General features: G+C 43.5%; 1 protein-coding gene across 2 annotated transcripts in view; it reads right to left on the bottom strand.

Annotated features, from left to right (window-relative positions):
- adck1 (aarF domain containing kinase 1) overlaps window positions 1–14,482 on the bottom strand; it is a 321,537-nt gene that overhangs the window by 138,064 nt on the left and 168,991 nt on the right. For both annotated transcript variants that reach the window (XM_050061967.1, XM_050061966.1), the window contains exon 6: window positions 11,332–11,490. In XM_050061967.1, coding sequence (XP_049917924.1) covers window positions 11,332–11,490 — 159 coding nt within the window. The remainder of the gene's footprint in view (window positions 1–11,331; window positions 11,491–14,482) is intronic.

The following is a 14,482-nucleotide window of genomic DNA, read 5'->3' as shown; positions in this document are numbered from 1 at the left end:
TATATATATAAAAGCATAATTATAAGGCTACGAAAACCAAACAAATTTTATTTTATAGTGATTATACACTTATATAAACATATTAATGGGGAGAATATTCAGATTCAGATTCAGATTTGACAATAAACCATGCCAAATATTACACACTGGCCCTTTAAAGAGGAAATAGGATGATTAAATTCAACAAAATGAACTGCTTCTGGATAATTCTTGTTTTTACATGTATTAGTACTTCTGTTTTCAGTGATAGGAGTTTTTAATGCTCTACTGGTCTTTCCATATTCCATATGACTTACCACAAGGGCAAGTAATAACAGATTTAGTCGAACATGAAATAACTTCTTTTATAGGGATCTCTTTACCTGTGTGGGGAAGTTTAAAACTATGACAATGATAAGTATAGTTACATTGACTGCAGCAACCATGACGGTGGTTGCCGTCAGAGATAGGTGCTAAAATACCTTGAACTGGTACTGATTGGGGAGAGGGCAAATATGAGTGAACTAGATGGTCTCTCCAATTTTAACCTCTTTTGTATACCATGAGTGGTTGTTCTGTTAATACACCACTGAGTTCAGAATCAGATTTAAGTGTATGTCAGTGTTTTGTTATTACTCCCTTTACAGTATCTGTTCTGCACCTTTGGAATACTCAGTTGTAAATATTACACAGTTATTTGATTTCCTGTAGGTTTATGTTTTAAGAGATCCAACCTAGATATCTCTTATTTTTGTAGCAGCATCATTTAGGACAGATTTCTTGTATCCTCTTTGTAGAAAATTGTTTTTCATCACCTTCATATTCCTGTCAAAATCACCCCTTTTCTGGCAAATACATTTTAATCTGCAAAACTGAATAAAAGGAAGACTTTTTTTAATGGTAGAGGATGATCAAAGTCTGCCCTTAGTAAAGTATTTCTAGCAGTGGGTTTCCTGAATACATCTGTATACAAGTGGTTATTTTCTCTAATGATCCATAAATCAAATAAATATATATATTTTTTGTGATCAAAATAGTAAATGACAGAAATTCAGAACATGAGTTGAGATACCTTAAAAGATGACTCTAGCTGGGTCTTAGACCCTTTAAAGAGGCAAAACACACAACCACCACTGTGGTTGCTGCAGTCAATGTAACTATACTTATCATTGTCATAGTTTTAAACTTCCCCACACAGGTAAAGAGCTCCCTATAAAATGAGTTATTTCATGTTCTACTAAATCTGTTATTACTTGCCCTTGTGGTAAGTCGTATGTTGGAAAGACCAGTAGAGCATTAAAAACTCCTATCACTGAACACAGAAGTACTAATAGATATACAAATTGTTCAGAAGCAGCTAATTTTGTTGAATTTAATCATCCTATTTCCTCTTTGAGATACACTGGGATTGAGAAGGTAACCCTCCCCCCACGAGGAGGTCAATTGGATGTGTTAATTTCCAGGAGATGAGCCAAGACAAGACAAGATAAACTTTATTGATCCCACACTTGGGAAATTCCCATGTCACAGCAGCTCAAGACTATTTACAATATATACACAATGTATTTGTAGATGTGGAATATTGCACAGAATATATGTAAACTGCACAGAGTCTCAGCAGCGATGATCTTATACAGTGATATGCAGCAGACATGACAGTGCTACATTAGAGATGTTGCTGTTAAAGAGTCTGACAGCTGATGGGATGAACAACCTGCCCTAGCGCTCCTTCTTGCACTGTGCGTGCAGCAGTCTGCTGCTGAATGAGCTGCTCAGTGCACGGACAGTGTCATGCAGGGGATGAGAGGTGTTGTCCATGATGGATATCAGCTTGGCTAACATCCTCTTCTCGCCCACCTCCTCGATGGTCTCCAGGCGACAGTCCAGGACTGAGCCGGCCGTCCAGACCAGCTTGTTCAGTCTTTTCCTGTCCCTCTCCGTGCTTTCATAGCTCCAGCGGACCACTGCATAGAGGATGACAGATGCTACCACAGTGTCATACAAAGTCCTAAGTAGTGTCCTGCACACTCCAAAGGACCTCAGTCTCCTCAGCAGGTGGAGACAACTTTGACCCTTCTTGTATAGGACATCAGTGTTTGTGGACCAGTCCAGTTTATTGTTGAGGTGAACACCCAGGTATTTGTACTCCTCCTCTACCTCAATGTCCAAACCCTGGATGTTCACTGGAATAGTCTGGGGCGCTTTCCTGCCGACGTCAGTCACTAGCTCCTCTGTCTTGCTGGCGTTGATGCGAAGGTGGTTGACCTAACACCAGTTGACAAAGTCCGTGATGATCCCCCTGTACGCCAGATCATTCCCCTCTGACACACATCCAACAATGGCTGTATCATCAGAGAACTTCTGGAGGTAAACGCTGTCCGTGTTGTATCTGAAGTCCGATGTGTACAGGGTGAAGAGTAAGGGAGGTAGGACTGTCCCCTGTGGAGCCTCCATGCTGCAGACTACCACATCAGACACACAGTCATGAAGTCTGCTGGTGAGGTAGTCGATGGTCCACGCAGCGAGGTGGCGGTCAACTCCAGCTCCTTCCAGCTTCCCCCTGAGCAGAGATGGCTGTATTGTATTGAAAGCGCTGGAAAAGTAAAAAAACATGACTCTCACAGCACTTCCAGTGTTCTCCAGGTGAGACAGTGATCGGTGGAGCAAGTAGATGACTGCGTCATCCACCCCAATGCCTGTCTGATACGCGAACTGCAGAAGGTCCAAGTCTGTTCTCACCAGGGGTCGGAGGTAATGTAATGTAATGTAATGTACTTTATTTATATAGCACTTTACAACGACCACAGGGGAATCAAAGTGCTTCACAAGAGATTAAAAAACAATTAAAAACACAACACACAACAGATTCATGAATAAAAAACAAAAAATAAAAGGACAAAACAATAAAATAAAATAAAAGTGTCACCACATTATGGAGTATTAAAAGCCATCCTTAATAAATAAGTTTTAAGTTTAGATTTGAAGAGGCTCAGGTCAGGGGCAAGACGTATGTCAGTGGGGACTTTATTACAGAGCCTGGGTGCGGCAACAGAAAAAGCTTGGTCACCCCAGTGTTTGTATTTAGACATGGGCTCTTCCAACAAGAGTTGGTTAGAGGACCTCAGAGCCCTGCCACGCTCACGGACAGTTAGCATCTCAGATAAATAAGATGGGGCGAGGCCATTAAGAGCTTGTAGTATATATATAAAAGCGGTAGTTGAGTTTAATCCTCTCCATGGTCTTCATCAGGTGGGAGGTCAGGGCTACAGGTCTGAAGTGGTTGGGCTCCCTGGGGTGTGCAGTGTTTGGTACAGGAACCATGCAGGAAGTCTTCCACAGGACAGGAACCTTCTCCAGACTGAGGCTGAGGTTGAAGATGTGCAGAACCACCTGACAGAGATGAACTGCACAGTCCCTCAACAGTCTGGAGCTGATGCCATCCAGACCAGTAGGCTTTTTTCGCCTTGATCTTCATGAGCTCCATCCTCACCTGGTCAGCTGTTATGGAGGGGCTGTAGCTGGGGGTGGGGGGTGACTCCAGCTGAGGAAGATGGGGGGAGGGAGGTGTGAAGTGTCTTCGTTGGTTTATTTATATGCGCGAAACGCGTTCTCTGGCTGGCTGGATTGTCCGCTCGGTCTGCCGTACATACATGGTGGCGCAAGATGGCGACCTCTCTAAAGCAAGGCCCTTGCTATATATATATATATATATATATACATATATATATATATATATGTATAAAAGCATAATTATAAGGCTACGAAAACCAAACAAATTTTATTTTATAGCGATTATACACTTATATAAACATATTAATGGGTAGAATATTCAGATTCAGATTCAGATTTGACAATAAACCATGCCAAATATTACACACTGGCCCTTTAATACTTTTGTACTTTGACATCGTTGAAGATGGTGAAAAAAATGTGTATTATACTGAAATGTGGTATCATATGTAGTGGCTGTTGTCATTTGTTTTGATGATATGTGATTTGCTGTAGCTCCTGACAACATTTTGGTTCAAAGGTATTGATTTATTGAGGGCTTCAAAATTGTGTCTTTGCTCAGCCAAATGCTGTGGCATGATTATCTAACCACTGTCAGCTGTGTGACCCTGTATGTGACTGTGATTTTCTCAACCTCATGGTGTAGCATGATCACCTAATCGTCATTAGGTGTGTAACAAAGGTGTGGTCCATATAACAGATCAGTGTACCTGTGTCTCAATATAGTGCAATGGTGTTCATTATACAACAGTTAGTTCCGGCCCTGCAATCTGATTGGTCGAGAGACAGTAAAACCGTGATGATATTGGAGTACAACATCACGGTTATTTCACTCTGTATGTATCACTCCGCCTCACAGCTGATTGCAATCAACAATCAAATCAAAACTGACGGTTAGTGTCAGTTAGGTCAGCAGTTGCGTTGTAGGCTAATTAATTCATCCACTGTCAAACAGGCAAAAATATGGATTTATTTCCTAAAATAAGTTTTGAATTGAACTATGAATGGTCATCAGAGAGAGGAGAAGCTGAATCCATCTGAGCACACATCCAGGTTTGTCAGTGTTTCATCAGCGGAGCTCAATGACTTGGAGAAAAGCAACATACTGTCAGATCAGAAGGCAGAGTCGGCTGTGCCTGTGAAGCGACAGTCCACCATGCAGTCACCAGAGACTTATTTCACCGGCTGCACAATTAATGGAAACGTGCAAATAAATGTGTATAAAGAGTAAGTGCCTGGCGCACCATGTCTGCGTTACATAGCAACGGTGACAGCGGAGTCCTCATTTTTCAACATTTCTTAATCAGCCTTGCTTATTTCACTGTTGAACTGTTGTATAAAAGCAATATCACACTCGAGCTCGTGATGTTGTACTGTGATATCGGCTGTCACAGCCGATATCACAGTACAACGTAGGCCTGCGGCCTCGTGCCTACAGCCGTGACGATATCACAGTACAACATCACGAGCTCGAGTGTGATATTGCTTAATTATGTCTTTAGTTTCTGATAATGACTTTTGTTTTTCTTTTATCTCAGACATGTTAGGATGTTACATACCTTGACATGTTTCGGCAGAAACTTCCACCTTTCTCAGAAGTGTCACTTGGTGGTGGTTGTGACGCTTCTTTATCAGCTGATAAAGACGCATCACAACATGTCTGAGATAAAAGAACAACAAAAGTCATCGTGTCTCAATATGCTTGTTGATCTTGAAGGAGGCCCAAAGGCTGAAATGTCATCAAAATAAATGAAATGCATATGGAGCCAGAGTGTTTTCTGGCTCCATATGCACTTGTTTTCTACAATCTATGACTATATGTTTGTCTGTGTGTGCATGTGCGTGTCTTTGTGTGCATTTGCGTGTCTTTGTGAATGAAGTATGAGAGAGAAACAAAGGAGAACAATCAACAAATAATAACAATAGTAACAATATCAACAAAAGGTTGCTAGGATGAAAGTTCGGTGGATGAAAGTTAAGTGATTTGAGTGTTAATGACTACATGTGTGTCTGTGTGTGCATGTGTATGTATTTGAGTGTAATTAGAGGGAAAAAAAAGATAAATCAACACATTCAACAAATACTGATAATGGCAATAATAGCAATACAATGTTGCTAGGATGAAAGTAAATTTTGAAAACTAATATGTTTGATTGAAGACAAAGAAAATAAATGAGTAAGTTGCAATAACCATAATAACAGAACTGATTTGGGTTGTGAGAAGTTTAGAGGACTGAGAAGAGTGAGAGCAGAAAGAGAAAAAAAAAGTCAGCATCATGAATGTATACCCAAACAAAACACTGTTATTCACCATCACTGCCATAACATCCCAACGACAAAATAATAATAATTTTAAGAAGAAGAATATATATAGAATATATTTATGATAAGTAGAGTAATATAGATTGTAATAATAATAATACCCATAATACTAACAACCACAGTAAAAAGAAATGGCAACAGCAGTGATAACAAAATAACAATAATATAACATAATATAATATAAGATAATAATATTTCTATAACTATATATAAAATAGTCAAATTATATTAGTCATGGTTCTCTATCCTGTTGAGATCATCTCCCCACCCAGTAGTTCTATGCTAACTATGGGAATTATTCCCATCTGGGGAAATCGACTTGGAAAATGAATAATCTTTATGACTCTGCACCAGGCGATAAAAGCCCCACCTAGCGCATGCACTCACTGATTCATTAATTTCCACCTGTCTAAGTCAACGTGAAAGAAAAAAGAAAAGAGAAACAAGTTAATTGTTTTGTCCACTTACCTTTCTTTAGGTTGGAGAGCTGGCATTCGCGGGTTCCTCTCAAGGACAACTAGACACCGTTTCTTCTTTTTGACAACAAGGAGTGAAACAGTTGAGAGGGGTGCCATATCCGTGTATTGCAGCTCTCTGTTTACGCACGGTTGAGGCATAGCAGCTTGTTTGAGCCTGCTGCGTCCTTTTAGAACGTGGTTGCAGGCTCAAACCCAACTGGATTGAGGGGCAGCTTACGACGTTCCTTGGGGGTTTAGTTACCTGCTCAAACCCGACTGAGTCGGGTGGCGGCAAGTGGCTTACCTCCACAGTTAGCCACTACGAGGCATAGCTGGTTTTCTAGTTCACACTTGTGGAAGCTTCCCATTTCCTCATTAAAACACATTTCCCTCCAGTAGAAGTGTGCCACTGTCTGGTGTCAAAAGAAAATAATCCATATTGTGGCCACACTCACATCTGTTGGCTTAGGGAAACTATTTTAAGACAGTTAGCAAAGCTGTTGTTATAACTAAAGACTGCACTTTCTGCTTTCTGGTCTCACACTACAGTGATGTCACTCTCAAAAAAAACAAAAAAAAAGGAGAGAGAGATGACGGCAAGCTGGCAGGGCCCCACTTGTGTGGGCTGTAATGTTAATAGGCAAGTAGAGGATGGCCATGACTACTGTGTATTATTTTAGGGAATTGAGCATACATTTGCCAATCCTGATAATCCGGCTTCATGCGTGAACTGCCTCTGCATGTCTGCAAGGCAAAGGCAGGCCCATTGTCATTCATTCGGGAGATGTCAGCCAGCCCCTTCTAGCCAGCCAAGCGCCCTAGGTTGGTAGGTCTGGTAGTTGGGGACGGAGACCCGTCCCATTACAATATCAGTGGGGGTGAGCGGACTGTGTAATATGGGAACTTCTCTGCTCCTGGGCACTCTGCGGGGTTGGATTGGATCCACTCCTCCGCCTAGACACTCTTGGCCTTGGGCCCCTTGAGGACATTTAGATGTTCTCAAAGGGCCAGCAGGTTCTTGTAAAGTAGCATGACCAGCAGTCGCCTGACCTTCAGGAGATTATTGGCCGTACTGCTTCGGCTCTGGGGCTCGACCTGCCAGCTGGTCGCGTCTCGCCTCTACCTGTTTCGGCAATAAAACGGGGGCGACCTGCACGGTTCCTTGTGCCTTTCCTTTCTGATTTTAAGGAGGTGGTCAGGAGTCAGTTTGCAACACCGACGGCAGGGGCAAGCTGGTCGGGGCTCTGTCATTGTACGACTGGGGTTGATAATCAGGGAGGATAGGCTGTGGGCCATTGCCCCCCATGGGTCAGGCTTTGGATGCCTTGGTGGTCCAGTCAAAGCCTCTCCTGGGCAAGGGTTGCCCGAGTAGAAACTGCAAGATAATGGCTGGCTTGTTGGGAAAAATGCATGGAGCCATGGCAGTCAGGACACAGCAGGCAAAGACGGGTGCCATACTGTCCGTGTACCAGCACCATCTAGTTGGCCAGCTAGAGGAGGAGCGTAGAAAGGATCTAAAAGCCGAACAACAATGTATCTCCTCACTTCTTCCTAAGCACATGAGGGAGCAGGGTGAGGCAGCTGGCAGTGCTATGGCAAGTTTTTTGGTGGCCAGGTGCCATCTCTGGCTGTCACAGTCCATGCTGCAGCCAGAGTATAGGGCATGTCTGCTCAAACTGCATGTTGAACCATCTGCCTTGTTTGGGCGTGACACATCCATAATGATTAAGCAGGGAAAGGAAACCCATCGCTGTGCTCGGAAGGTGTCAGGCGCCTTGAATCAATGTCAGGGCTGGAAGTGGCCTCAGCCACGGCAGCCCAAGCAGCCTCAGCCTACTTGCGGTCAGGACGATCTGCTGGGCCAGCTGGATGCAGCACAGCGTGGCATTATAAAAGGGGCCGAGGACGTAGCAGCGGCCAGTGGCCACCCAGGCCCATGCCTCAGTCCTGACGTGACATCACCCCAGCCTTCCCTTTCGCTCAGGCAGCATGGGAGGCTCTAGGGGCAGACCTTTGGGTTGTTTCAACAATGACTGAGGGGTATCATTGACAGTTCCAAAGTGCTCCTCCTCTGACGAGGGTGGCTGCATTTTCCATCATTGCAGACCACCAGCACAGAGAGGTTTTGCACTCAGAGATCTTCATTCTCATGGCAAAGTCGTCTATCAGGAAAGTAAAGGAAAAAGATCAGCAGGCAGGGTTTTATTCTCGCTATTTTCTTGTTCTGACGCAGGATGGAATGCTAAGACCTGTCTTAGACCTCAGGGGGCCAAACAAGTTTCTCAGACCCCTGAAGTGCAAAATGTTGACTGTGCCCAGGGTCAAGCAGGCTGTCTGGGTAGGCAACTGGTTTGCAACCGTTGACCTCAAGGATGCCTATTTTCAAATTCCAATCCGGGAGGGGCACAGAAGGTTTCTCAGGTTTGCCTTTGGGGGAAATGTCTGTGTCTCTGCCTCTTGGGTCTTATGGCAGCCTAGGTACAAGTGGCGCCATTGGCTCTTCTACACATGCGTCCAGTCCAGAGGCCTCTCTTCAGCCTGGGGCTCTCTCCGCAAAGACAGCTGCAGGCAGCAGTGCTCATCACTGCACATATTTGTGTGGACAAATTGTGGTGGCAGGACCCAGCCAACATCCCAAGAGGGAGTATGCTTGGTTCAGTACTGCATCGCCAGGTGCTCTCTACGGATGCATCGATGAAAAGGTGGGTCGCACTCCATGAGGTCAGGGGGGTCCGGAGTGTCCGCTGGATGGGCCAGCATATAAATGCTCTAGAACTGAAAGCCATTCACCTGGCCCTCCAGCATTTTCTCGTGAGTCTGCAAGGCAGTCACGTGCTTGTAAAAACTGACAGAACAGTGGCAGCAGCATATGTCAACAGGCAAGGGAGCTTGGGCTCCCCAGACCTTTGCAGAATAGCACACAGACTGTGGATCTGGGCATGGACATTAATGAGGTGGCTTAGCAAAAAATGTGGACATGTTCGGACAAAAGCACCATATTTTTTCCACATGCTCTCCATCACCATAGCTTTCAATTTTTGATGGGAGCCACCTCATCAAGATGGCGGATGGCAGCCATCTTGGATTTAAAAGTTGGCCGCCATGTAAAATCTGTAAATGCCAATATCTCGGCTTCCTAGTCAGTTAGTACCTGCAGGGGCTGCTTGAGGTGGGAAAATCACCTTTGACCCTCAGAGGCAAGGTGGCAGCTATCAAGGCTACTCCTACAGGGGATAATAGGCTTGCAAATGGTGACTGCAGCCTCACCTCTCAGTTCTCAGTGGAATGGCCAGCCTTCTAGTGTGCAGTGTAAGCCTTGCACAACATGAGGTCGGCCATTCCACCATGGGACCTGGGCCATGTGCTGGCCACCCTGCAGCGAGAGTCTCTGGAGTCAATCAGCATTAAGTGGCTGTCACTTAAAGTGGCTTTTCTCTTGGCAGTGATATCAACCAAAAGCTTGAGGAACTGCAAGCTCTGTCAGTGGATGCGAGCTGTTGTCGGTTCCTGCCAGATGATGCTAGGGCATGGCGATATGACCAAAATCTCATATCACAATATAGCCCATTTTAATCCAATGAATAAGCCAAGAAGAGTAATTTATCAATGTGATCCGTGCAAAAGATGGACAGACTCCAAATGATGAAAAATACTGCCGTAAAACATGTAATTTGCGTCACAACGATATAAATGATAGAGCAGAATATGAAACAATAGACATTTTTCTCTCGTCACACGATATATATCGTTATATCGCACAGCCCTAGATGATGCTGGTGTCATGTTGCACCCAGCAGGAGGCATAGTTACCCCATGGGCCTTTTGGCTGGGTGCCACCCTTTTGGAGGTCTGTTCAGCTGCTGCATGGTCAAGTCCATCCACATTTGCCAAATTTTACTGCCTGAATGTGGCTGCTGGCACCTCCTTTGGGAAGCGTGTGCTGGGGGCCACCACACAGTAGGCCATGTAATTCCATGCCCCTGACGTGGTGGGATTGGGCACCTTGGCCAAGCCAGGGTGATGTCATATATTATTGTCAGTGGCCTGGCAGCGGGCTGGCCAACTGAGCGGTCTTCCTTGCACCCAACCCTTGCGTCTGGCAGGGTTGGCCATGCTTATGGTTGCGTCTGGTGCTTGGGCATCTGTACAGTGGCACACAGCGTCTGGCTGTGTCACTAACTGTTGAATGTGCAAGATGTTGTCCATTTAAGTTAAGTTTAAGTTTAAGTTTATTTACTTTATTAATCCCCTGGGGGGAAATTCAACATTTTCACTCTTGCTTGTCAATTACACACAGGTCTGAAAGACACACACATGCACAAACAGGACCTATACATGCACAAAGTGGACAGATCTCAGAGTGAGGGGGCTGCCCTTTGGTCAGGCGCCCCGAGCAGTTGGGGGGTTCGGTGCCTTGCTCAAGGGCACCTCGGCAGTGCCCAGGAGGTGAACTAGCACCGTCCACGCTCCATATTTGGTCCGGACGGGGACTCGAACAGGCTACCCTCCGGTTCCCAACCCAAGTCCCTATGGACTGAGCTACTGCCGCCCCGTAGTGCAGTTCATTGGTGTTTTTTCATACATGCAAACTTATTGAGTATTTTCTTTTGGTAATGCACCTGGTGGCAGGGATGTCACATTCGAATACCCGCATCTGCTCTGTCCCCTGGGGCCCCTCGCACTGTGTCTTAAAGGGTTCCCATAGTTATAAGTACTGGGGAGATCATCTCCTCACTCAGAGAACCAAGGTTACAATGTAACTGAACGTCAATTTAGGAGGAAGAAAATAATTATTCATATATGATATATATATATATATATATCTGTATGTCTAAGTTGGATGACTTAATGTTGATTTTTTTTTTTTTTTTAAATTGAGGATGAGTGATGTATTGCTGTAATGTATTACTTTTGTAATTTGTTACCTCCAACACTGGTTGTTAAGAGAGAATAACATGCATCATATTTGAGGCCAGTAAGTCATAATGTCTGTGTCTCCACTGTGACACCACAACATTTCATTTATTTCAGTTGTTCAGTAGTTCAACAGATACAGACTCACCTCCATCACCACTATGTCTTTGGAGCTCTGTCTCTGGACTTTGGGGTGTTGGACCTTGATGGCCACTGTCCTCCCATCGTGCAGCACAGCCTTGTGGACCTGGGCTAAGGAGGCTGCACCCTGAGGCTTCTCCTCAAAGGTGACAAATAACTCTGACAGCTGCAGAAGAGAGATAGGGATGCAGAAGAAAAGAGTGGGAGAGAAAAGGGTGTGGAGTTGGGAATAGGATCATCAATCTGACCATCTCTCTTTACAAGTTATTGTAAGTCACTGTATAGCCACAGAAGACTAAATGCATTACCAACAGAGAGGTGGACATGGGGGCATAAATGTGATTTATTCTTTCAAGTTCTGCTTTGGCCAAGTATGGATTTGTAATGTCATGGCAATAACAGCAAATTAGCTGAAATGTGATGAGCTGATGATGCAATAATGTAATGATGATGCCTGTATTAAGTTTGTTTTTGAGATAACTGACCTGAAGCAAAACTGAATGAGACTAAGAGGGGACCAAAAATGTGTTAATAATGAGAACAGAGGGGTGGGGGACTGAAACACAGTTTACAACCAGATGATAGTGATTTTCACTGACACTATTGGTGTGTCTCAAATCACATGCTTCAGTTAGTACACTTCCATGCAGTATACTATGTGCATTATGTACTTATTGGCGTAGTGTGCAAATTTCGACAGCGTAGTGTTCTCTCAAACCAAACACAGCTGCTGTGCACTAAGCGGAAATGACAACTGCAAAATTCGACCTCTTATTCTTTTAATGCCTAATTGTAACCGGCCAATGGAGCATTAATGCCACTATTTGCCTGGCCTCCAAACATAGCAAACTAGCATTTGCATTTGCATTTGCATTTGCATTTGCATTTGCGTTATTGTTCGCGGTACCAAATCATTACAGACTGCTAAATTAACCCAATAAACATACTGCTGGCTTATATCCGACAGTATAGTGGTGCTTAGTGCAAAAAACACATGTATAACTTAAATCTGTACAATGCAGCAACATTCACAGTCGCACAGTCCTTGGCCGCCATTTCCAGTTTGAAAAGTGGTCCCTCCCCTTCCGCTACGTAGCCAAGATGGCGACCATTGAGGGCGAGAAGTGTCCATATTTCCACACTCAACTTCTTGATCGTTTTGAGTGCACCATCCGGGTACTCATAGTGCACTGCATTTTTCCATACTTCTCAGTTTGAACGCACTTATGCACTCAAAATATTAAGTGTAAGTACAGAAGTACGCGATTTGAGACACAGCATATAATATGACTACAATGAATTTTCAAATAGTGGTCCTCACAGGGTTCCCACACATTTTTTAATGGACAAAACTTTTCCAGTACTTTTCAAGGACACATACTAACATTTCCATGACCATTCACAACATATAACACAAACAGATTTGTATAGTACACTTTATGCCAAATGTTAATTATGTTATCATAGGCAGTCCGCAGACAGGGGAGCAGGAGAGCTCCCACAGTGGGGGAGTGACAGTCGACAGTTCAGTTGTTGGTAAATTTGTTCAAAAAACAAAAAAAAACAAAAGAGCATCATACTTTCATACTACCATGCACTGCTTCTGGAGCAGTTAAAACAAAACTCAAAACTGTTGTACACTTTGTAAGTTTTAGTTTTCCTCAGTATTTTAAGATTTTTTTTAGTTTCAAAATAACAAAAAAGGAAAAGGGCACCCTGCATGGTCAGTACTTAGTTGTGCCCCCTTTGGCAAGTATCAAGTCTTCTAAATGCATTTGTTGCCAGCTGAGAGTCTTTCAATTAATGTTTGAGGTATTTTCACCCATTCTTCCAGCAAAAGGCTTCTAGCTCTATGAGATTCTTGGGTCGTCTTGCATGCACTGCTCTTGTGAGGTCTATCCACAAACTTTTAATGATGTTTAGGTGGGGGACTGCTGCGTTTTTTACGCCCAAGAAAAGCAGCATCACAGCATCCACTCCCTTCACGGGGAGGCAAAGGAAAATCAGGAGGGGGAAGAAAAGGCCTAAATCAGGGCGACGGGACGGATCCAATGTAATCAACATCTCCAGCATGGAGTTAAGTATTGACCAAAATACTCTCTTATCTAAAGGTCTTTCATTTGTTCCCTCCAGACAAGTTGACTCTTTCACTACTAAAGTAGAACTATTTAAATTCTTCAGGAATATCAGACTGAAAGCCTTTTACAATAAGGATGCTGTTAAAACCTCTGCTTATAATGAGATAGATGATTCATCACCTGTAGCACAAACCCCTTTAAATGTGTCCAGCAATGTCAGAATGTTCAAACCCAAAAGTACATTTGTTCCACAAACAAATCAAGCTTCAGTGGAGACTTTTTGCCGATTAGTTGAACAGGATGTCATGGAACTGTGTGCTCAGAGTGGAGAACAAAAACTGTATCCTAATCTGCTGGAATCAGAGAGGAAGGCCTGGTTGGAATTAATGAATAATGATGAAATTGTGATACGCCATGCTGACAAAGGCGGGGCTATAGTAGTCCAAGATAAATCTGCTTATGTGAATGAGATTATGACACAACTTTCTGACAGACTCGTTTATACCCCTCTGGATGCAGATCCAACTTTTAGATTTGGACAAGAAATTAAAGATACATTAAAACGTCACTTACGCGAGGGTGGGATTTCGGACAATGAATACAAATTTATGATTAAAGTGCATCCTATCAAACCTGTGTTGTATACCTTGCCGAAGATCCACAAGAATTTGAAAAATCCACCTGGACGTACTATAGTGGCCAGCATCGGTTCACTTACTGAACCTATCTCGCAGTTCATTGACTCTCACATTAAACCTTTGGTACAGACATTGCCCTCTCACGTGAAAGACACTACTGATTTTTTGAAGAAACTGAATAATTGTAACATTACCTCCACTGATATACTATGCACTATGGACGTATCAAGTTTATACCCCACTATACCACATGAGGATGGCTTGAATGCTTGAGTTATTTTTTGAATCAGCGGTCTGAGTTACATCCACCCACTGAATTATTGTCGTCTTTGACTAAAATGGTCCTAACTAAAAACTACTTCAAATTTCAAGATCGTTATTATTTACAGTGCAGAGGCACAGCAATGGGTTCTCCTGTAGCACCAAACTATGCAAATTTATT

The sequence above is a fragment of the Epinephelus moara genome, chromosome 14, assembly GCF_006386435.1.
Source record: "Epinephelus moara isolate mb chromosome 14, YSFRI_EMoa_1.0, whole genome shotgun sequence".
In the NCBI taxonomy this organism is placed as follows: Eukaryota; Metazoa; Chordata; class Actinopteri; order Perciformes; family Serranidae; genus Epinephelus; species Epinephelus moara.
Note: the sequence above shows the minus strand (reverse complement) of the source record. Positions and strands in the feature narration are given on the sequence as shown.